Source organism: Brachyhypopomus gauderio, chromosome 21, assembly GCF_052324685.1.
Source record: "Brachyhypopomus gauderio isolate BG-103 chromosome 21, BGAUD_0.2, whole genome shotgun sequence".
In the NCBI taxonomy this organism is placed as follows: Eukaryota; Metazoa; Chordata; class Actinopteri; order Gymnotiformes; family Hypopomidae; genus Brachyhypopomus; species Brachyhypopomus gauderio.
Window position 1 is genome coordinate 240001 of NC_135231.1, and position 24749 is coordinate 264749.

General features: G+C 43.6%; 1 protein-coding gene across 4 annotated transcripts in view; it reads right to left on the reverse strand.

Moving 5' to 3' along the window:
• Positions 1-24749, reverse strand: part of megf6a (multiple EGF-like-domains 6a) — a 63689-nt gene that overhangs the window by 7722 nt on the left and 31218 nt on the right. For 2 of the 4 annotated variants that reach the window (XM_076984093.1, XM_076984094.1), the window contains exons 4-17: positions 11220-11342; positions 8522-8647; positions 6821-6943; positions 6178-6300; positions 5946-6083; positions 5063-5185; positions 4848-4970; positions 4583-4750; positions 4331-4462; positions 4116-4244; positions 3096-3224; positions 2864-2998; positions 2644-2778; positions 647-772 (exon numbers count right to left, since the gene is read on the reverse strand). In XM_076984093.1, the coding sequence (XP_076840208.1) occupies positions 647-772; positions 2644-2778; positions 2864-2998; positions 3096-3224; positions 4116-4244; positions 4331-4462; positions 4583-4750; positions 4848-4970; positions 5063-5185; positions 5946-6083; positions 6178-6300; positions 6821-6943; positions 8522-8647; positions 11220-11342 (1833 nt within the window). Of the gene's footprint in view, positions 1-646; positions 773-2643; positions 2779-2863; positions 2999-3095; positions 3225-4115; positions 4245-4330; positions 4463-4582; positions 4751-4847; positions 4971-5062; positions 5186-5945; positions 6084-6177; positions 6301-6820; positions 6944-8521; positions 8648-11219; positions 11343-20931; positions 21389-24749 lie in introns of those variants that run through there. The other 2 variants (XM_076984096.1, XM_076984095.1) reach the window with 2 other exon arrangements.

Sequence of the window (24749 nt, forward strand, 5' to 3'; positions counted from 1 at the left end):
TCGTTAGGAAAGATGAGTCCACTGTCCTCGTTAGGAAAGATGAGTCCACTGTCCTCGTTAGGAAAGATGAGAAGTCCACTGTCCTCGTTAGGAAAGATGAGTCCACTGTCCTCCCATACTTCCATGCTGGGCTTCCTCTCATTATGTACCTCATTATGCACGTGATAAATAAAGAGTGTGCGTCCCCTTAGAGAAGGGGTCTGGGAGGGACATATGTTATACCTCTGTTTGTGATTCTTGGCTGAAGATCTCAAGAGGATCTAAGAATAGACACCCGAGCCTTCTGCTTAAGCCCTGCTAAACCCAGTTCTATGTGCTCTGTGGTCTAGATCCCAAAGGCACCAGGATGGAAAGTCATTAAAGGCCTCAACATGGATAGAACTCAGAGAGCTACTCGCGGTCAAATTCAAAACATGTAGTTCGATGCTACCTGTGTAATAAACCACACGATCGCCCTTGATGGAAAACTGCAGGCGAGGTCTATTTACAGTAAGTGAACGCGACTAATTTCCTATCGAGTCTTCCAGTGGTGATGGTGAGCAGTTTTCCACTCTTCCATGGGCGATGGTGAGCTCAGAACTGCTCTCGCCCTCCATCACTCAACCTCCACCACTTCATCTCTCACCTCCACCGCTGCACCACTCACCTCTGTCGCAGTGCTGTCCTGTCCTGCCTGCGGGACAGTGGCACAGGCCGCTCGCCGAGTTGCACGTGGCTCCGTTACACTTGCAGGATGCAGAGCAGCCCACCCCAAACGTTCCCTCGGGACATTCTGGCAAAAATAAATGCGTATGCATATCTCGTGTAGCATATCTCATGTAGCATATCTCATGTAGCATATCTCGTGTAGCATATCTCGTGTAGCATATCTCGTGTAGCATATCTCGTGTAGCCCGCCACTGTTTGGGTGCCATCACACACAGGATCAGAAGAATCTGAACATGTTCCTCAGAACACTCTTTGATTTGAACATGGCAATGTTATTGGAATATTTGATTGGGGGGGTGTTATATTCCCTGTAGCCTCAGTTCTCCTACAAAGGTTCCATGCTGGAACCTTAAAATAAGCATTTTAAAGAGGGGAAGTTTGATGGCAATTTCTCGCTACTGTCTCACCACTGTCATTTTGTTGGCCACTGTCATGACTGATGAATAAACCTCCTCTTGTACACCTTAGCACAGGCAGGAGGGAGGGGGGACAGTGAGAATAGCTCCCACAGCCCAATCAGAAAAGTGGGACATGCCTGCCCCCCTATGTCCCTATTGGCTTCAGGTAGTCCATGTAAATGCACTCCTAAAACTCATAAAGGCCAGACACCCAAAGGGCAGAGGCAACAGGTCAGTTGTGTAGGCGGGGCCTGGTGCCACTCCCCCTGACTGTTGATCCTAATTGATGACAGATGTTGTATTCTGATCACTTAATGACTTCCAGGCTCCGTGTCCTTGCAGCCAACTCCAGCTTTCTGCAGAAATATTCCAGTTATTTCTGTAACCCCCTCCGGGTGGTAGACGGGGCTGCCAGGTATCAAAGCTGAACAACGCGGCATAAGAAGTTTCTGCTCACCACTCTTCCATAAAGTCACTGTAGTAAATATGCTCCATATATACACACAGCAGCGTAAACTGTGGCCTGTTGTCGGGAGGCACAAAGATTGTGAACACAGAGCAACTTTACTCTTTCATGTCCTTAAATTTACTTCTCTAGCATGCTGAGCAAGACCACATATTTCTTCTTTTCCTCGCAAGTGAAGTGTGGCGGAACACGGCCTCCGTGTCAAGGAAATTCACTAGCACAGAAGTACAGCGGGCCTGCTGACGAATGCGCCCCTGCCGCGCGGCTCTGTCTCCGCTCTCCGGGTTTGGCCTGCTCTCTCGGGCTGCTCAGATCGCCAGCTGTCTGCTTCGTTTTCTTATATGGCATTTGGAGCTGCGTGCACAGAAGCCAGGGCCTCGTGAATCTCGGGCCCCGACTGTGGTCTACTGTAGGCCGCAGTTGCGTTCCCAGGAGTGTAACAGAGGATGAGGGGGATAAGTTCAAGCTTATGCCACTTCCACTTAGAGGATTAGTTAAAAAAAAAACAGAATTTACAGCATTCTACACAATATAAAAAAAATTTAATCTTAAAGCCTTCTATCCAATGTTAGCTCACATGGAAAGCAGTCTAAAATGATTTACACATGGAGTAAACACATTAATCCATTCTATAGGTCAGTGGTCCCCAACCATTTTTGCACCATGGACCGGTTACATGTCAGACAATATTTTCACGGACCGGCCTTTAAAGTGTGGGGGGCAAATACGACTACCGGTAAATAAAATGATACAACTGGCATAAAAACAAATATAAACTGCATAAAAATAAAACTCACCGGACGCACCAATGGATGTAATTTTGAGAGAATCCCAAAATTCTTTATATTTTTCAAAATAAAACATCACTCAGACTCTGATATATATTCTTTCTCTGTATGGCCTGGTACCAAATGACCCACGGCCCGCAGCCTGGTGGTTGGTGACCGCTGCTATAGGTCACATGTCCAAGTGCCATGTGGGCTATACTGTATTAGTCTATACTGTATTAGTCTATACTGTATTAGTCTATACTGTATTAGTCTCATAAGGTTAAGATGCTAACTCTTGCACCTTGGTTACAGTTCTCCCCACGCCACCCAGCCGGGCATTGATGCTGGCACTCTCCGCTCACGTGATGGCAAGGCACACCGCGGGGACACCCACATTTTGTCCTGCATCCTGGACCATAGTAACCGCTAGCGCACTCTGAAGAGACAAACATAGCAGACACTGGTTGAGGTGTTGTGCGAGGAATCAACACAGTAAAGGAGGGAAGCAGGAGCCTGCTAACCATCGCTGCAAGTGTCGCCCTGGTAACCGGGCTTGCACACGCAGGTTCCATGGCGACGGTGACAGTCGAGGGTGTTCTTCTGTACACAATCACACTCGGTTGAACAGCCGGGACCATAGGACCACCTAGGACACGCTGCACATGGACACACAGGAAAGGGAAACGGTGTGTTGTTCATAAAACGAGGTGAACTGGGGAAGGTCCACAGAGGGTTGGGAGCTCTTTGACTCACAGAGATGACAGAACCTCCCATAGAGGCCTGGATCACACAAGCAGGCTCCGTAGGTGCGATGGCAGCGTCCATTGTTGGCACAGTTACATTTCTTATTGCAGTGCTTGCCGTAAAGACCCTTGGGGCATCCTGCAAACCACAGAACACAGAGCCACACAAACACGCATCGGGTTTTAACGCATGGTGAGTGCCAGTACATGCTGCTAGCTCAGATCTGGGCTTTGTAGGGTCCGCCTGACTATCTGACTATCCCTGACTGGCCTGCATGAGATCATTGATAAGTTAGAAGTCAAAGGTAAATGTGTGACTATGACAAATATTACACTGTGATAAGTGCGTGAATCAAAACCTCACTGCTTTTATTTTGAAGACAGCTGTTTTGCTTTTGTTTTAAAATTTTGCTCATTTCAGTTCGCTCATGCACCTTCACTCAAATGAATGATGAATGAATGAATGAATGTTCGATTTATATAGCGCCTTTTCCAGATTCCCAAAGCGCATCCCCAGAAATGTGTCTGTGGATGTGATGGACAGCTTTCGAGAAATTACCTCTCAGCTCTATTGTCTGTCAGTCTGTCAGAAAAATGTATAGTTGTGTGCTTAGTTAGCGTAGAACAGTTAGCTGTGTTTAAGGATTACAGTTTGAATCTATTACAAGAGTAAACATGGAGAGAAATACAAGAACTAGACTGAAAAAGGAAGCGATTGCAAATGTGTCCAGAACTGCAACAAAACGGATCAAGGGGAATTTGGACATTCAGCTGCAAAACAAAGCCGATATTTACTTTGCTTGTCTTGGCTCTGGATGAGAGCTGTGATGATACAGCCCAGTTATTGATCTTTATATGTGGAACTGTGATGATACAGCCCAGTTATTGATCTTTATATGACATAAAGAAAAACTTAATAAAAATACTTTCTAAACTGATTAGAAAGTGTTTCATTAATTAATGATATAATTTTGTTCTCCACATTTTCATTGTATCATTGTAATGTTTCATTCAGTGTGTGCTCGCTCACCATGCTGGCACTCGTCTCCACTAACTCCTGGTGGGCAACGACAGGCTCCGGTCACAGGGTTACAGGTGGCCCCGTTCCTACACTTACAAGTGAAGGAACAGTTCTTGCCAAATGTGCCCTCTGGACAGGCTGCAAGTCAAAAACATGAGACAGATCAGAGACTTGCGGTCTACAGTTTTGAAAATCATAAATGTGTTATCATGCCCTGTACTCACTCTGGTTGCAGATGATGGCAGTCCAGCCATCAGGGCAGTCACAGCCATCGCTCTCCTCGTGACACACACCCCCGTTCGAGCAGTCATCACACGTCAGGCTGCAGTCGTGGCCAAATGTCTCATTCAGGCAGACTGTGTCAAGTCAGAGTGGGACAAGCAATGAGAGCCCACGGCACCGTTTATTAAACATCAGAGACTCAAAAGGATTCAAAAGGACCAAATAAGAGCCATTTGGAAGCTCCGTCCACCGACCAAATTTTTGAGTGATGGTGCTCTCGGCTCGCAGCTCTCCGAAAGAGTCCTCCTCATAATCAGAGTAGCGCTCCAGAGCCTGAGGGAGCTCCTGCAGCAGCGTGAGCTGTGGAAGTGGCCGCTCCACCGCTACACGACTGGACAGGGCTTCTACCGCCCTCTGCAGGGCTGGAGAAAGGGGGGCAGAAACAGAGATGTTGCTGGATTACTCTACCAGTGTGTTTTTGATGGTGTAACAGTAGTGCGCTCAAGGCACCGGACTCACAGACGCAGGAGTGTCTGTCCTCGGCCAGACTGTGCCCCCGGCTGCAGAAGCATTGGTAGGACCCAGCGGTGTTCTGGCACGTGTGCTCACAGCCGCCATTATCAAACAGACACTCATCCACATCTATCAAAGTGAAACAAAAACAAATAAGGAATGTGATGATAAAATAATGAACCTATGTAGTTAAGCAGTGAATATAGCAGCGGGGTCAGTACCGTCACACCCACAGCCGTCTGAGTGGAGCCGATAGCCAGCCCCGCAGTGGCATTCGTAGCCGCCCGGGTAGTTGGTGCAGTGCTGCTCACAGCACGAACTTCCCTCTCCGCACTCGTCCAGGTCTGGAAGACACGCCCCCATCCCCCACCCGCCTCAGTGAGCCAACACAGAAAGCAGGACCAAGAGTCACCATGAGTGCGGTGAACCACGAGTGCGGTGAAACACGAGTGCGGTGAACCACGAGTGCGGTGAACCACGAGTGCGGTGAACCACGAGTGCGGTGAAACACGAGTGCGGTGAAACACGAGTGTGGTGAACCCCTGGCCCTTCGGGCAAGTTTACAGAAGAACTTGTTCCAGTTGGGGAGGAGGGAGCTGTTATTCATAGTGAAGAGTTCGCTGACAGAGAAAACCTCCAATCCCACAAGAGTGTCATGGTCCAACTGGCTGAGTTCATGGGGCCATCATGGAAAACACAAATATTTTTCTAGAAGTAAATATTTATGTATATTACTGCTATCACAAGACAACCTTGTCACTGTTTCTGGCCATTTATTCTTCACCTACATCTGAAGTTTACACTCTGGCCACTGGATAACTTAGAGGCATAAATCTTTGTAAAACAGCTCAACGTCCAAGAGGTTCTTCAACTCTTCCAAAAATTCTAAAAAGCCTTTGGAGATACAGTTTTCTGTTTTCTTGTAGTAGCAATGATATATTCTACACAGCAAATGGTGATCCATCAGACATAAGAATGCACACTGAGTTCAAACACTGAGCCATAAACTTATCAAGAGTTTTTAGGAGAATATTTGTGCAGCTGACTTGCACCCATACTGGCTTATGTAAAATGTCTCTACATTTAATCCAACCATCTGCTTACCCAAACAAGTCTTGAGGTCCTCATCAAGCTGGTAACCGTGGTTACAGCTACAGACAGGTCCCAGAGTGCCATGCTGACAACGGTGTGCACAGCCTCCATTCCCAGACTCACAGCTGTTAATGATCTCCATTTCGATGCCTGCTGGATGGTAGCCAATGAACATTTGACACGAAACCACACAGATCCAATCAGCAGCACCTGAGCGATCTTCCAGGTGAGAAAGGTGACTCACGGTAGCACTTCGTGCCTTCTGAGCCCAGTTCGTAACCAGGGTTACAGAGGCAGGAGAAGGAGCCAGCGGTGTTCCGACACTCGTGAGCACAAGCGGCCCGTCTGGTTTTGCATTCGTCGATGTCTGAAACGCAGAGACATTTCATCTGCTCCACCATGGGCCTATTATACCTTCTAACCCTAACAACCTCCCTCTCCATTCTGTTCCACAAAACCATTAGCACAGATCTCAGGCCGCAGTCTCTCCACATCACATTGGAAGGCTCATCAGACACTTAGGCCAACAGTGGCTTTGATATAGACACTGTGATTAAAGACTGCACTGGCGGGCTGATTCTCCAGCCTTGGCCTATGTTGAGAACACAAGCCCCATTCTGCACGGAGCCCCGCCACCCAACTCAAAACCAGCAACAGTATTTCCATTCTTTTCCCAACTTACAAAACCACTGGAACGAAATCTTCCCAAAAAGAATCTGTTACATAGAAGATGTTCCATGTGAAAGAGTTTTAAATCACAGCGCGACTGTAAAGGGGAGCTGGATGGGGCCAGGGGCCCTGTCAGAGGTATTTACCTTCACCTGTGAAGGGGCCCTGTCAGAGGTATTTACCTTCACCTGTGAAGGGGCCCTGTCAGAGGCATTTACCTTCACAGCCCTTCTGATCCTCTGCCAGCCTGTAACCCGGACGGCAGGTACACTGAGCACGTGAGCCGACGCTACGGCACACGTGCACGCATCCCCCGTTCCTCTCAGTGCAGGGGTTCCTCACTGTAATAGAAACGTGCCAAGCTTCACATAGCTCACGTCTTTATCCAGACACGGGCAAATGAGGCCCCAGTCAAAATAATCTCAACATACTTACAACACACTGTAGAAGCATAGGGAAAACTTATTTTACTTTTAATATAAATAGAAATGTAACAGTAATAGAAATGAGTATGATCTCAGTATGATCAGTATAATCAGTATGATACAACCTACCAGATACAGATTGAATTTTTAGAAAATCATACTTTTTTGTACATTTACTATTGGCTTTAGTTACATCCTTCAGTGTGAAGACTACACTCCTTAACATTATGAATCTCATGCATTATGAAACCCATTTCTGATAAATATCATATATTTCTATGACACTGATCAAAGGCCAGTCAATTTTTTTCCTGCTGGACTTCATCCAGATTCATTTGTGCTTTCATGCTATTCTTTGTTTTCCCCGACCTTTATAAACACTCTCACTTTCATCATGTAGTCTTCACCTCACTCTAAATGACTGGGGCACTGTGGGCCCTGTTGAGTCTGTGGAGTCTGTGGAGAGTGGATGGGTCAGCCAGGCTAAACTGGAAGTGTTTTTGGCAGGTGTTCGGACTTTGACACTGGGTTCGCCAAGAATATGACGGTGAAAATTAAATTCAGGCAATTTCAAAGCTGGCCAAAAAGCAGAGCAATTTAATATGCTAGTGTTTGTATACTTTACACTCCGCAGCTGAACAGCTTTAAATTCTTCTTTTAAACAGGGGGCTTTGCTTTGTTTGACACTGAATAGTCATTAGCTCTAAATGCAATGCCACAAACCATTAGACAGTCAAACTACCAATAACTTTCACTGAGAAATCTAATCAGTCTCTGATCCCAAGCATTGCACTGCAATATATGTCAGTCCCTCCAACACAGTACATCAACACTTTTAGACTGCTGTGTGGTAGAAACGTCTAAAACTTCTAGACTGCCACACTTTTTTAGGCTTGGCTAAGAGTCAGAGACAGCTCCACATCTGGGACCTTTAGCAGATACTCTCTTCATCATTTGCACTCAGTGCCAGAAAATGTTCTATCCATGCTGTATTCTCAAGAGCTCATTTACTCATTTATGATAAAAAACAACGTATTTCTTCAAAGGTTTCTCTCTTTTTAATTGACCGTGAGAGTAAACACTTTTTTTAGGTGTTTCAGGTGAGGTAAGAACATCTCTGTGAGTTTATCTAAGGACTTCCAGAGGACCGGTCAGCTCCACTCCTATGGCAGTTTCTGTCCTTACTAAGGAAAACTGAAGAGAACAAGCTGTGCTATTATGTTCAGTCTGGCTGCTTTGACCAGCTGTTATTTTTCATCATTCCCACATTAGGCAGAAAAAAAAGCTGACAAAATTACCAGTTTAGCCCCATCCCTACTAATGCTTTACATATTATCATATCCTTAAGCTATCAAATGGTCTGCTCTGAACTTGTGAAGAAATAACTTTTGAACCATTTCCGTTCACAGTCAAAAACCATGGCAATAAAGCATTCAGAAGTCAGCCGGGTTCCTAAAAATAAGTCATGTGGGAAGCCAGTGGTGAAACACTTACACTTGCAGCGTTTTCCATCGGCGGTGAGCTGGTAGCCATGTCTGCAGCGGCACTGAAAGTGGGCATGGGACAGCTGCACGCACTCCTGCTCACAGCCCCCATTGCTGATGGCACAGGAGAGCACCGCTGAGAACAGCAGTGAATAAAGACACTGTCAGCGATTCAAGACACCATCGGGAGTCCTATACTCCCGTATATATGTGACATACTAAAGAAAAAGAGAAAGGTTCTCAGCCAAAAAATGGCATGTTTGCAAACATGCTGTAATTTTTTTAAACAGTGGCCATTAGTCAGTCCTGACCTGAAAAACAGAACTGCACATGTGTTATTTCAGATGGAATTGTGCTCATTTGACAGCTGATGAGAACTTAAATATTTTTCTCTGTTGGACTATTCAAATGTCATTCCAGGGACAAGTCTCAATAATACCTGGCCAAATCAGCCCAGAGAATAACCTTGTCGTACATCATTAAAAAGTATTTAAACAGGAGGCAATAAGGGCCAGGTAAGTGTGTGTGTGTGTGTGTGTGTGTGTGTGTGTGTGTGTGTGTGTGTGTGTGTGTGTGTGTGTGTGTGTGTGTGTGTGTGTGTGTGTGTGTGTGTGGACGTTCCCAGCGTTCTGCTTGCCTCCTGCGTCTTCATCACTGTGTGACCCTCACATACCCAACACGAGGGACACCCACTTCCTGAGTCTAGAGTCTCTGCTCAGCGAGTACACTAGTAACAACGATGCTCCCTCAAATATCTCATCAAGTGAACTTGTTGCTCGTGAAAAGGTAAATTCATCCAGCCTGGCAGTAGCGCTTTGCTAAAGATGGTTCTAAGGTAGGTCCTGTTCTGTTAGATCACTTTCCTATCGTCCTGAGTTCGGATGAAGGCCTGGGACCAATTGACCACTGCTATCATTATACAAGGCTACTGCAGGTAAACAAAACCTGATAAGTTTTGTTCAACAATAGTGTTTAGCAAGATTACCTGATGGATATTTCTTAATTAGAAATTACAGAATAATCTGTGTTTAAGGGAAATAAAGCAGACTAAATACACAATGTTATTGCAGGTGTATCTGCTAAACTTGATTGTACATGAAATATATGCAAGCTATATATCTGTCCTCAACAGGCATTACCATTAGTATCACATGAAATCTAATGTCAACTTATTTTTTTTAAATGTTTTCAAACACTAAACTTCTTCCCCAGATAACAAACAGAATAATAAGAGCAACATTTCCGAGACGGATGGAGTTTTCATTTGTGGTATTCCATAAAATGGTTGAGTTCAGAATCCAATGACCTGGAGAGAGGAATGTTTCCAGCAGGAAAAGAACAGTCCGGCAAACCAAAGGAATTTCCTTGCAGTTAAGTTCTGCGCTGAATTAGGAATAATTAAGGTCCTACCTGGATATCTGACACAAGGCATTAATACAATTGCCAACTTTTCAAATGAGCGTTAAACAAAACCAAACAGTCCTGTCAGGACCAAACCCTCATTGATTAATTACCAGATCTGTCGGTGGTATTAACAGCCTAGGACTCATTACACTTATGCTCAGCCCGGGCCCAAAGTTCTGGACTGCTTGTGTCAGCAGGGTCAGCCGAAAGAGGCTTCAGCAGGTGGGAGCTCACAGCACAGTGCTGGTCCAGGATTCCAACCACAGCAGAGCGGCAGATGAATTTGTGCCTTTTAGTTTATGGGCCCAGGCACAGAAATGACTTTTTAATGTGAAATAGTGGAACCATTTGGAAATGCCAAGGCTACCCCTCAACATCAGTGGCATGTTGTCTAAATTAATGTCCTCTTTATTTGACTTGAATGATGTTCATTAGCGATATGGTAATGACAACAACTTCCCGGTCTGGAGGAGAACATCAGTGACTAACTTGGTACGTCTTGGAATATCTGGATTAAAGCTAAAACTTCATCTCAGAAGGCCTTAAAGGAGAGAAAGGATTCTCAAGAAGATGGAGGAGGTTGAAAGAGGAGGAAACATGATAATTTCTTCAAGACAGACACAAAAGCATCATAGGTGGCTGCCTCCTTAGGCAGAATAAGAGGACACCAAGCATGGATAAACGTAATGTGGTTCTGAAATATAAGCCAATATATGCTTAATACAGCACAATCATGCATGTATTATTTCGTTCTTTTTAACAACTGCTCAAATAGTAAAAATAAACAAAGAGTAAGTGTGTCCAACTGTATATGACACAAGCTCCTCCTGAGTAGCACATCAGACAATACATATAGAAATATTTGAGCTAGGATTACCACTTCATGAAAGAAACTGACTCTGGAAGCTGAGGTTTGATTATTTTGAAAATGACTGAAATGTAATTTGTAAAATGTGGGTTTTTCAAATTTCTAACCTGATTGGGCATTACTGCAGTCAGAGCCATACCTGTCAGGCTACCAGCACGAATCTATGTGAGACACTGCCTTACCAGCCACAAACCGACCATGGCCTGTACACTAGAGAACAGTAGGAAACATTTAGCTGTTTAGAAAACAAAAGGTTCTTTGACTCCCTCTAACATGTATAACTGAAGGTGGAGTCCTCTGTCAGCTTTGAAGGAAATCCCAGTTGGTGAAAGCAAGTTGCTGTAGATTGTGTTGATAGAAGCTTCTAGACCTTCAGGCCAAGGCCAGTGTGTCAGCTCCTCCACTGACCTTTGGGGAACCCCCCCTCCTGACTCACCTATACAGGTGCGGCCATCGACGTGTAGACGGAAGGCGGGGCTGCACTCGCAGTAGTAGGAGCCCACCGTGTTCACACATCTGTGCTGGCAGCCTCCGTTGTGGACCTGGCACTCGTCAACGTCTGGAAGCAAACGGAAAAGACTCAAGAAAGATGTCAGAGGCCTAAATGTACCTCTGAATATGATTCATGGTTTGGGGGCAGTCATGACCTAGTGCTTAGGGAACTATTCTTGTGACCGGAGGGTTGTGTGTTCGATTCCCAACCCTGAGGCCATGACTGAGGTGCCCCTGAGCAAGGCCCTTAACCCTCAATTACTCACTTGTATAAAAATGAGATTTAAAAAAAATGTAAGTCGCTCTGGATAAGGGCGTCTGCCAAATGCCGTAAATGTAAATGTAAAATGTTTGTTTACACTGGGACACAATAGTTAAGCCATCACATCACTAACTAAAGTCTTTAACAACCTCCAAAAACCAGGGTCAACACAGCTTTCAGCCACTGTTGACATATGAAACTCAAAGCAAAGCGCCCAGCAGATTTTAATGTCCAAATGGACGAGGCACTGGTGACATACTCAGAAGAGGTGGTACATGTGAGGATGCCTGGATGAAGAGCACGGGCAAAGTGAAAACCTCTAATGAGTTCCTGCTGTGTTCCTCTCCCTCTCAATGCCTCTTTGTATGGTGGCTACAGTCTGGCCTGGCTCCTCCTGGCCAAACCAAAGCTCCTGCAATCACAGTCACCAGCACACTGGTTCTGCTTGGCAATATATACTGTAGATCGACTGAATCCAGGGAGCCAAAATAGATTGAGATCAAGCCCGAGGTATAATGTGTTGGTATTTCTCCAGTGGTGTATATACTGGGGGAAGGGTATGGAGGTTATCATACTGGGACCTGTGGAGTGGGACAGCAACTGGGTCTTTCCCATTAGAGCTTACGCTACACATCTCTAACTCATGAACAGATCCTAACATGCCTGAGCAAGCTAACCTAAACACATGCACCTTCACACAGCATGGCCTTCAGTTATACCTGTCTTCTTCATTTCATGCTATATCCATGGTATCCAAACAGACAAATTATTTAAAAACTGATCTTTCAAATGTGATATGTTAATTATTTATAACTTCAAAATCCTAAAACATGAATATAATTACCGGTACATTAAAGTATTTACAAATTTGTATGATCAAAATATGAATGTATGCATGTTGCCAATAGGGTGTTAGCTAATAAATGACATATACATACATAATGCAATCCAAACAGGCAGTCAAATGTAAACATACAGGTTAACATTAGAGAAAACTTTGACTTTATATGTATTCTGTGGTGTACTGGTGGTAGCTGTGAAATAAATTCAAGCACAAAAATAGACATCAAATCCAAAACAAAATGAGAGCAATTTGCTGTATTAAGCAGACGTCTGGATGAAAGTCAAAGTCAAATTTATTTATATAGTGCTTTTCACAACACACGCTGTCACAAAGCAGCTTTACAATACTATGGGTCCAGATCCCTAATGAGCAAGCCAAAGGCGACAGTGGCGAGGAAAAACTCCCTATAGGGTGGGGATTAGGAAGAAACCTCGGGAGGACCAAGACTCAAAAGGGAACCCATCCTCCATTGGGCGGCCCGTTAACACAAGTCCGTGGTCGCAGGGTGGTTTCAAAGTTCCACAGCAACAGTCAAGGCTCCTGTTCCCCGGCCAAGCAGCCTCAGTCCCCTCGGTGCAGGCAGTGGGCCTCAGGCGGGCCAGCATCAGCACGACCCCTCGTGGCAACGGCTCATCCAACCCCGGCATCAGCGCATCCACCAAGCAAGCCAGACCATCTCCCAGGTGCCTGTATCTAATGGGCTTGGGTAGAGGCATGCAAGAAGATAGACAATACAGACTGAGTGGACATGAATTAAAACCACCATTGATTTAAATGTACATAGCTCACATGCCAGTGATGAGCATGTGGCTCCGGCAGACTAATCTATAGCAGCATAATTAAAGGGAGGGGTTCAGAGGTGACCACAGGCATGAGGGCTCACTGAGACATTGCTTTCCAGTCAAGTCATAGTCACAAATAGAGTGATGCCATGACACAGCTGGATGACAGCATCAACATCTCAGATTACCAGAAATCTCAACGTCTGGGGGCCTCCAAGCCCCTACACCTTACAAGGGAAATATTAGCTGAAGGCTTGATTAAACAGGTGAGTCTTAAGTGTAGATTTAAAGATTGGAACTGTGTTAGAATCTCAGATTGGAGCTGGAAGGCTATTCCATAATTGAGGGGCTTTAAAGGAGAAAGCTCTGCCTCCGGCTGTAGTTTTACTAATTTTTGGAACTAGGAGAAATCCAGCATTTTGGGAGCACAAAGGGCGAGATGGGTTGTAGTAAGCAATGAGTTCACTCAGATATTGTGGGGCAAGACCATTTAACGCCTTATAGGTTAACAGGAGAACTTTAAATTCAATGTGATATTTAATCGGAAGCCAGTGTAATGCGGCGAGAGTGGGACTAATATGATCGAATTTCCTGGCCTTAGTTAGGACTCTAGCTGCAGCATTTTGTACAAGTTGTAGCTTCTTTATGGACTGTTTAGAGCATCCAATTAGAAGACTATTACAGTAGTCCAATCTCGACGAGACAAAAGCATGGACCAGCTTCTCTGCATCAGCTAATGAAAGTAAGTGTCTCAGCTTGGCGATATTATGTAAATGGAAAAAGGCAGCCTTAGTGACATTGCATACATGTCCGTCAAATGAAAGATCAGAATCAATAGTGACACCTAAACTTTTTGCAGTAGATTTAGGTGTTACTGAAAAACCATCTAGGGTAAGGGGAATATCAGACCAATTGTACCGTTCTCGCTCGTCGTGCCTCCTCCATCGAGCATGAGTATCATCTGCGTAGCAATGGAAGCTAATACCATGCCTACGAATGATAGTGCCCAGTGGTAGCATATATAATGAGAATAATATGGGGCCCAGTACAGATCCTTGTGGGACACCATACTTTACTTCAGAATGCTCTGAACATTCGTTATTTACTAGTATAAATTGGTAACGATCTGTCAGGTAGGACCTGAACCAGGAGAGTGCTTGACCTCTTATGCCAATGAGTGTCTCCAGCCTATTAAGTAGAATATTATGATCAATGGTGTCAAAAGCAGCACTGAGGTCTAGCAGTATGAGAAAAGAAATGTATCCTTTATCAGAGGATATTAAGAGATCATTCAATACTTTAGTCAGTGCCGTTTCAGTGCTGTGATGAGCTCTAAATCCAGACTGAAATAACTCTTTCATGTTCTGTCTGTAAGAAGGAAGAGAGTTCCTTCTTTCTCTAAAATGTTGGATATGAATGACAGATTAGAAATTGGCCTATAGTTGGACAGTTCCTGGGGGTTAAGACCAGGTTTTTTAATTAGCAGCTTGATGACTGCAAGTTTAAATGAACTGGGAACGTAGCCCAGGCTCAGACAATAGTTTATTATAGTAAGCAATGGTTCTATATTGCTATGCAGTAATTCTTTAAGATTCTTTAAGATGGGTTGGTACAGCATCTAGTATGCATGTGGAGGGTTTAGCAGATTTCACCAGTGAAATAAGCTCCTCACGACCAATTGGGGAGAAGGACTCTAACAGGGCATCAGAGCTGACCAGACAGCTGTCAAGGTGCATTGGCATGTTGACAGGCTCTGAGATAGCGCTACTAATTTTTTCCCTAATTTTATCAATCTTATCATTAAAGAACTTCATAAAATTGTTACTGCTACACTCTAGTGGAATTAGAGAATTGATTTGTTCGTGACTCCTCGTAAGGCTGGAAACAGTTTTAAAAAGGAGTCCTGAATTGTTTTTATGTTGAAACATCAGTAGAGGACAGACTTGATGATTTGGCTGTTTGGCCATTGTAAATGCCAGAGACAGGAATTTAGTCGTGTTGAAAGGAAACATAGGTGATTTTTTAATAGGTGAAACACAGGTGATATATAATTGTATATAGCTTGAGCGTTCTTGAGCGTTCTTGAGCGTTCTTGAGCGTTCTGCATAGTATCAAAGCTTTGGATGATGTTGCGGTGATCTGTGCAGGATCTACTCTCAGTTTTTTCCCAACCTGTCTCCCGTAGTGCTCCGGTTACCATGGGAACCACAGTTGGCTTCACCATCCACCATCTTTTCTAGTTCTTGTCTCAACCCTTGGTATTTCAAGAGCTTTACACGTTCCTTCTCCCTGATGTAGTTAATACTTGGGATAGTTACATCTAACACTGAATACTCCAGACCAGCACACTGCCAAGATGTTTATGTTGATCTTTTTATGCAGGTGCGTAGACTGACAACACCATGCTATTACGCTTCCCTCCTAATTCCTATGGAAGTTGTAAGGATGGACTTTCGTTTTTTTTTTTTTTACACATTTGGATTCTCCATTTTCATTATTAAATAAATAATGATGCAATAATAGAATATGTTGTGCGTGTTCATCTGAGGTTGTATTTACGCAATTATGAGACCTACTGAGCACCTGATGATATTTTACTATATCTTCACTATGATATTTTACTATGTACATAAAACCATGTGTAATTTGTTTCAGGGCCCAGCAGACCCCGGTTATGTCACCGTATTTACCATAAATATCACACTCACCCTGCAGACACTGCTCATGCTTTAAAGGTCACGGAACAGCGAGGTTCCAGTGGGCAGTCAGAGGGGAGAGTTTGAGCGGGCTCATAAAATCATGGTCATCACAAGTTAACTGTGTCAGGCTGAGTTACGTGCACTGCACTAGGGAGGTTAACCTGTGCACCAGTATAGCTTTCCTGAGTTATAGCGTTAGACTATTTGTAAGAGTTGAAGTACCTGAGAATGCCCCACTGGTGAAAGCTCAAGAAGTCAGGACATGGAACATGTGCACAGATTATTTATTGCAGTCATTATGTCTATCTGTTAAAAACTGTTTTAATCTTAGCTATATTTTGTGCACATTTGTCAGACTTGGCAAATGAATAGAACTATGCAAGCAATAAAAATACAGTCTCCATTATGGTTTCACAAATGTGCAGTAAAATTTAATTCCTGTTCCTGTTTGACCTTCTGAGATGTAACATACTATGGTGATTTACACCCTTGCCAACCAAAACAGACTTGATGTTTTTAATGGTACATGCCTTTAACATTTAGGCTGCAGTAAGAAAAAGCCAAAGAATTACTGCAACTCCAAAATATTTTATTCTGCACCCAAAAAAAGCAGTTCAAGTACAAGCATGTGATCCCTGTGAGCACGGCCCTGTAAGCATGCCTCTGTACACCCATAGTGCACGGCCCTGTGAGCACGCCCCTGTGCAGGCCAGCGGAAGAGACAGCACTGCTTCAGGACATCCTGGTGGGGCTGAGATGTGCTGCTGCTTAGTCTCCACTGAGCAATTTCCTCCCATTGGGAGAGACGCCACGTTGGAACAGAGCTCGCACATGTGGGTTAATTAGAGGTGAATAGTCGTGAAGGTAGGAGGCAAAATATGATGAGGTGTGTTTGCAATTATCAGCACTTAGGACACTGAATCACGAGTTCAGATGTGCCGTGCTGCTTTCAAATACGCCCTGCAGAAGAGGAATGAATGAATGAATGAATGAATTAATTAATTAATTAATTAATTAATTAATAATCCTGAAGAACAACAGCATGCAGTCTCTCGAATTTGCTCACCGGGTTGGAATAGAATGTGTTCAGCAGTTAATTTTATAGAAACGTAACTTGGAAGCACTATGACTGAGCCAGAACACTCAAGTGAGTCTGATGAGCCAGAGATGTTCCTCTGAGATTATGCAGTTTCCATCATCCACGTTGGCAATTCCGCTCTCTTGTTTCAGATGGAGGATCTCAGCAGGAGCCCCCTGAGACCTCTGGCAATAGTGAGAGTGAACGGGAAGGGGTCAAGTGAGGGGGCAGCACGCTTAATTAGGTCACCCGATTTCGAACTCTGTTTAAAGACATGCTGTCACCAAGCAAGTAATTAGACAGTCTGGATGGCCTTCAGAAACTGTGAGAGGCAGATAAAGAGCTTTGATTACATGCAGTAATCGGCTGATTAAATTGATCGATTTCATAGTGCATTTGCTGAGGAGATAAGAATAGCATTATAGAATGGTTCTCAGTAATCAGTAATGGTAAAAGTGGATTAATCTTTCCACCCTATTCACACTGATCGTTTCCTGAATGGGACCCTGTTTCTCCCTAGTGCTCTAGTTGTCCTGTGTCACATGTTGTCTAGTTGTCCTGTGGCACATGTTGTCTAGTTGTCCTGTGTCACATGTTGTCTAGTTGTCCTGTGTCACATGTTGTCTAGTTGTCCTGTGTCACATGTTGTCTGGTCCTGTGGCATTTTTCTCTGTTTAGCCAAGAATGTGGTCACATAATATCTTGTTTATTAAAAGCACTCAGTAGCATGCAACGGCAGATCTGGTTCAGATTTAGGAAATTGCTTGAGAAGTTGAAACAGCTATAAAAGTGAATGATAGGGGCGAAACTGTGCTGAATTTGCATCTTGATTCAAAGGATTGCTGATAGGTCTACAAACCATCAATCACCCCATTGCTGCTCAGAATAGAATTTTTCCTTGTGTAGTCAATAATCACTACTAATATACTACGATGACAAAAACCATTTTATATCACAGCAGTAGATCCATAAAAAATGTCACAGTGTTAAACAGACTTACAATGGTTTAAAAACAATGAAAAGAAAATCAAAGTTCTGAATTCTTTGTTATAGGATCAAATAATCATTCATGAACAAGCAGGGAATGAATAAGAAGCAGAGGTCTTATATTGTCATGTGCTGCAACAGCTTATGCCAGATTAATTTTACACTCGTTTATCCACTGTTGTCATTTTATGTACATGAAGAAGTAAGAGTGAATCCCATGGTCTAACACTTCACATGAAATATGAAATATTACACTCATGTGTGCGGAAGGAACATACATGCTGACCTGGAGTATCGACAGCACACTGTGAGTCTCTGAACAAGTCTGAGAAGATCACAAACATAGAGAGAGTAATGAAGACCACCTGTCCAGGAGATCTGGGAGGAATCTTAATTACAGTGGCCCCAAGCCAGGATCCGACCTGAGGCTGTGCCTGACACAGAAAGGGGCACTGCCATGAGTAAAGGATTTTTAACAACACCAGGAGTAAATAAATAAGGCTGGTATTTTTCACAAGGCCGGAAATGCATGGACTCTCAAGGGGGCACAAACTCAGCCTGGACGTTTTCACTCGTCTTGGTAATCATTCTTCCAATGAGTGGGAACAAATCTAAATGTCCATGTGTTGGAAATCATGTCTCAGTGGGAGGACAAGGCAAGACTGGTTCTTTGGTGCTGACTACCATGACTATTAACATCCTAACTGTTCCTCAGTGAAAAAACATGCAACTGAATAAGGGCTGAAATATATCACATGTATGGCCTGAAACTGAATTAAACTGGCCCAAAAGTTTTACATGAGTTCCTTAGGTTGGGAGAATAATGTCTTGTTTGCCTTTATTGCTATTAAACGTTCTATTAAAACTAGTCTCAAATTTCCCACATATGCTAAAAACCAAAATCTAGTGAACATCCACTTTGGAAAAACAGCTCTGTAGTGAATTTCAGTGAGTTTAGTGGACCCTGAAGTAGAAATGCCAAAACAAACAGAGGTTTTACTGAGGAATACGGTTTGAAAGAAAGGTGATGGTACAGAATGCCAAAATCACAGTCTGTCTACCATATTGTTGGAGAAACGATGGGGGGCATCACAAGGCAAGCACAGTGCAGCTCCAATGGCTGTAAATATCAAGCAGTTTGCTTGATGACAGGCAACCAACAGTGCAATAACTACGGAGTCACCATGCCAGGCAATTGCCACTTAATCAAACACAGTATGATTTTCCATCAAGAGACATTTACGCTGGATATTTCAACACTACACCAACACTTCACTTTCAAAGTTGGTGTTAGACATGATTTTTTTTTTATTAGGAAACCTCTGAAGAACCCACTGACTTACACTTTGGCCAACATTCAGCAAAATTCACATCGCTTAGTGTTACATATGATTTAGAATTTAAACAAACCACTCTTCTCAAGAAGACAGATAAAGAATACAGGAGAGCCTTTCCTGATGACCTTTTACTGAGTCATTCCACCCAGCGCATGTGCACAGTCCCATTGGAGATGCCATGACTGGAAATGAACTTTTCTTCCCTGCATGGTAAATATCACTATGGTCACCGTCTATTTAGCAGAAACTGACATTCTGTGTATATGTAACAGAAACCATGTGCATGACAGCAAATCTCCATCAACCAACGGCTTATACTGAATTTCAGAACTTGCACAAAATTCCTCTTTCCAGTCCAGTGTTAAGAAGAACGGGGATGTCATCTTCACAGACAGATGCGGGACGCACCGCGGGCAGACGTGTCACAGAGCTGCATTCATTAACTGTGAAGCTGTGCTGAGGTCATCAGCATTCAGCCGAACACAGATCGCTCTTTTTCCATGTGATCAGCACCCACAATCATCCTCCACTTTTCTAACTTTAAGTATCATTAGCAATTCTAATGCCACTGTCAAATTCTCCTCAACTCTTTCATCTAAATAAGGCTCTAATTAACCTCATCCGGTGCATTTAAAGCACTTTACTTAATTGATCTGGTTAGTCCATGTCATTTGCTGTCCCAGATCACAGAAATGCTCTTAGTCATTTATGCAGCATTCTTGCAGTTATTTTTGAATGAATTTCCGCTGAAGCAGAAGAGCAGTGTCCTGTGTCCATTAATACATTTGTTACTTCAAAAGCATTGTGAAACCTCCTACAGTACACTGGTCTAAGTTTATGTGTAACCTAGTCTTGAGCGCCCCCCCCCCCCCCCCCCCCCCCCCACACACACACACACAGACACACACGCACACACACACACACACACACACACACACACACACACACACACGCACACACACACACACACACGCACGCACACACACACTCCCCCTCTCTTTCACCTTTGTAGAACAAGGTCTGATATAAACAGGAAAATGAAGAAAGAATAATCTAGGAATTCCCCAGAGCCATGAAAGTAAACTCGCACAACTTAATTGGATACAGTCTGGGTAAATCAACTGACAGGGTTTACAGCTTCCTAAACAACAGCCCATTAACGTCACCTTGGAAATCTGGGAACCTCAAAATCAGACTTACAGTGTACATATTACATCATAGTTAGTGCTAGACCAGTCCATTAAGATTTTTCCAGGACATGGAAACTGGATCATGCTTTATGGATAACAGGATTGTCATCACTTGCTTTGGGACTGGAATGTTGGTTGTTTTAGCTGCTTCTTTTGTGAGATCTCACACAAGATTTCTTTAGTCCTCCACATCACATCAGTCAGACAGTGCCAATGCATTACCAAAGCACACCACTGAAACCAGCTTTGTCCCAGCTGTTTCCCAAACTCAACAGAAGGAAGGATCTGCCAAGACGTACATGTGACAAACAGCACATTGAGAGACTCACCAACATCAACATCACACTTTCTGCTGTGTATTTGCAACTCACGTGGCAACAGTTTGCACATGAATCAGCAATAAAAACTAAATCGAACTGCTGTGTATCCCAAAAATCTGGTCCCACCTTCTTAATACCAGAGATGAGACTGACTCACCTGACCCCATGTATCCTGCGTTGAATCCATTGTATCCACTGAAGCAGGTGTAGCAGTTTCTGCGCAGGTAGCGGTACTGCGAATTCCCAGCAGCCAAGCTGTGGGTCAGCTGAGCCCACACGAACACAAGCCAGGCTAAGTACCACCAAGGTGACATCACGGTAAGAGTGTCCCAAAACAACAACACCACAAACTCAGGCACCAACAAACAGGGAGATGGAGGAAGCCCTGGACACGGGGGACATTATGTGGTTAAAACTACACCGCTGCTGCTGTGTAAGCCACACACTTAAATAAGTCGAGCTGTCTGGTTTCTATCAGTGTCAAGTAACGCGTTTTCTTCTCCTCTCATACACACGCTCTCCCTGGCTCACTACTCTTCTGCTTGTCTCATCTGTGTCTCTGCTTGTGTTTCTCTCGTCTCTCTCCTTCTCCTCTCTTCTCCCTCTCCTGTCTCTGAGCGCTAACAGATATCTGTGCCTGGTTTGTTGGGACATGCTGCCTCTATATGCAGAGCAGAAAAATCCCACCCTCCTGTGAGTCCCGCCCCCTCCACAGGTATTACAGAAGCCCTCAGAAGCCTCCAAGCACTTTTTTGCACAGTTTATTCACTGTGATGCAGGTGAACTTTAATGGGTACAACATCTGATCCAAAAAGTAATGATGACATCACTTTAATAAAAGTGGAGAGAAATACCATGGCCTTGAATTCTCATATAACCCATCCTGTCAGAAGCCCAGTGATGAATGAACTCTGGGCATATTTAGTAATATGGCTAATATCAGTTCAGCTTGTTCAAACATTTACATAAGACAGTGGATATGTGAAACAACCACAAATAATGGGAGTATCGACAAACTTGTCCATAAAAAAACCTCGATTCAGATGAGGGAGAGGAGGAGAAAAGGAAGTGCAAGCCTGGAGCCAAAATGCTCCTTACAATTAGTGTGCAAAAACACTACTGTGCACAAGGACAGCGTAAAGCGTAAAAGCGTAAAGGTTATCACAGTGAAGATGACAATGCCACCTGCATTCATCATGCTTGACACAGGTGAAATAAATTCTAGATGTTAGATGTCTGGAGTAGATGTGAGATGTCTGGAGTAGATGTTAGGAGTAGATGTTAGAGGTCTGGAGTAGATGTTAGATGTTAGGAGTAGATGTTAGAGGTCTGGAGTAGATGTTAGATGTTTGGAGTAGATGTTAGATGTCTGGGTTGAGTGCATACTCAGTACTGCCATCCTGCCATGTCCAGCATTGGGAAGAAAACATCTAGCGATATGGATACATAAACATAAAACATATCTGTCTCATAAGTAACAAGGAAAGTTCTGGGGGGGGGGGGGGGGGGGGGGGGTAGACACTGCAACTGAAAAGTGTCCAAGTCCCTCTGTTCGTGTGGCCGAAAGAGGATTGTTACACAACATCTACGTTCCTTATACAGACGCTTTACAGTTGCCGGAGCCCAAAGGCAGACACAGCCAGGTGTAGGACAAATCTAATGTCTCCATCCAAAGTGCTTTGACACAACACTTCAGAGGTTCAGCAGTCTCACGCTCTTTGTGTAGAAAGTGCCTGGTTTTCCAATGCTGTTTAATAGAGTGCTCAAACGGTGTATTAAAGTAGACAATGCAATTCAGACACACACGCAACACAGAATTCAGGAGACCCACTGCTCCCCCAGCGAAGAGCTGCATGGAGGCAAATGAAAAACACAACTGACGCTAAACAAAACCAAATACTTCATCTCCTGAAATGCTGAGAAATGTGTAGATGGTACATCAGTGCAACTCTCTAGGACTAGACATACACACTGACCAAAAGGTTTACAATATACAGTTTACAAAGTATCTGTAAAATTATATAGCAGAGAAAAGCATTTATAAATGACTCTCTCCACACAGAACAATCTCATGTGATGATGTTTACCTTTACCTATCTCTTAAAGAACATCTAAAAATTAAACCAATCAAGAAATCAGTGTCCGTTCTGTTTTCTGCTCTTATTTCAAGGATCACAGACAGGAAATAGGGAAGGGTTAAATTTGATTCTCTACAACAAAGGTGAAAATTCACAGATGTTACCATATATGTTTGGAACCGAAACACAACGTCCACTGATCTCAGCAACAGCTCTTCAGAGCGCAGTTACAGTACTCTGCTCTAGACCTGAGCTGATGCACAGGAAGTGAGATCTGTATATCCATGACACCAATGTCAAAGCGTAACTTAAAACCTTCTAAGAGAAATCTGAGAGAATCCAAGAGAACAGACTCATCTAAAGTGGACATAATCCAACCTGCTGGTGTCAAGACAAAGACTTGCAACTCTTAACAAAACTCCAGAAACAGCCACTATAAAACCTGGACAAAACTTAGCCAGTTTCTAAGAAATAAGCTATTACTCTATAATAAAGCTTCCAGCTGTAGCAAGGAAAAATCTTTATGTCCTGTCATCTTTTTATTCACCTCGCAGAAGGCTAGCGAAGACTGACATTAGAACTTAATCCAATATTCTTTGGCACATGTAAAACTATAGTGCTTATCATTTTACCATGTTTTTGACATATAATTAGGGTTGCAGAATTGTTTAATTACTATTGATATCACATTGTATGCATTTTACTACACTGTAAAAAACAGAACTTAAAATTGCTCGCCTTACTATGATTTTTAGTTTAGCTGAGCCAAAAATAATTAATTGCACCATAAACTATAACAAAGTAATTGGATCAGCTTACTTTATTGAGTTTCTTGTTAAAAGTTGATCTGATCTTACAACCTGCATTGTCAAAACATACAAATTGTAGTTGAACCCTAGTTAAGGCCAGGCCAACTCCTCTGCGCATGCTCAATTTGACTCCTTAGTTGAGAACGGGGCGGGGTTTGCGATTGGACTGCGGACATCTTGAAGTGGATTTCACCTGCGGCAAGCAGCGAGCTACGCTACTCTGAACTGAATATTAACGTCCAAATGCGTTTTGTCATTTGTCTTATTTGACCCAACTTCAGTTAGCTATTCTTAGTATTGAATTTAGACATTTATGTACATGTGAAATATACATTATCTGAACAAGATATTGTAGCGTCGGGCCAATGGGGGGTGCCAGAGGGTGACGTCATTACCCATGAGCCCTTGCAGCTCCAGCCCTGTTATGCGTATTATGTGGTGTTTATGTCTGTATAGTGTTATTAATTAATGATTATTAATTGTGTGTTATTAAGTCACCCCGGTCCATTTTTTATGTACATGTGCATTATCCGAGCTCCCCCTCCATGTATGTGTAACGTTGGCGTCTTCATGACCTCCCCCTGTGTTTCATGTGCAATGCCAAACTATTTGCAGGCTTCAAGTTTGATCTGATTGTGCCTGTGAGTGCCAATGTTCTTGCGAGGTGAGAATAAAACCTCTGTTCTTGATAAGAATGGACTTGTCTGCAGCCTCTTTCTCCCACACCACGCCACATTATAAGTTGGCACAACTTAAAAAAAAATTGGTACTCTTGGTATGTAAAACTTACATTTAGAGGTTCATGTTGTCATGGTCACAGCTCTGGACCCTTCCCTGTGGGCGTGTTGTTATGTTGTCTGTGTGCAGTTATGTCCATGTTTGTAGTTCCGTGGGTGTGGGTCGTTTGTGAGCGTGTTCGTAGTCGCACCTGCCTTGTCTCGAGATCACGAGGGTTTGTGTTAATTACCTATTTAATGTGCGTTCGCGCAATGTCTTATGCTCGTCTTTGTCTAATGCTCGTGCCATTGAGTGTTCACTGTTACAGTGCTCGCGCTGTTCGCACCGCACTTTCACTTTTGTGTCCACAT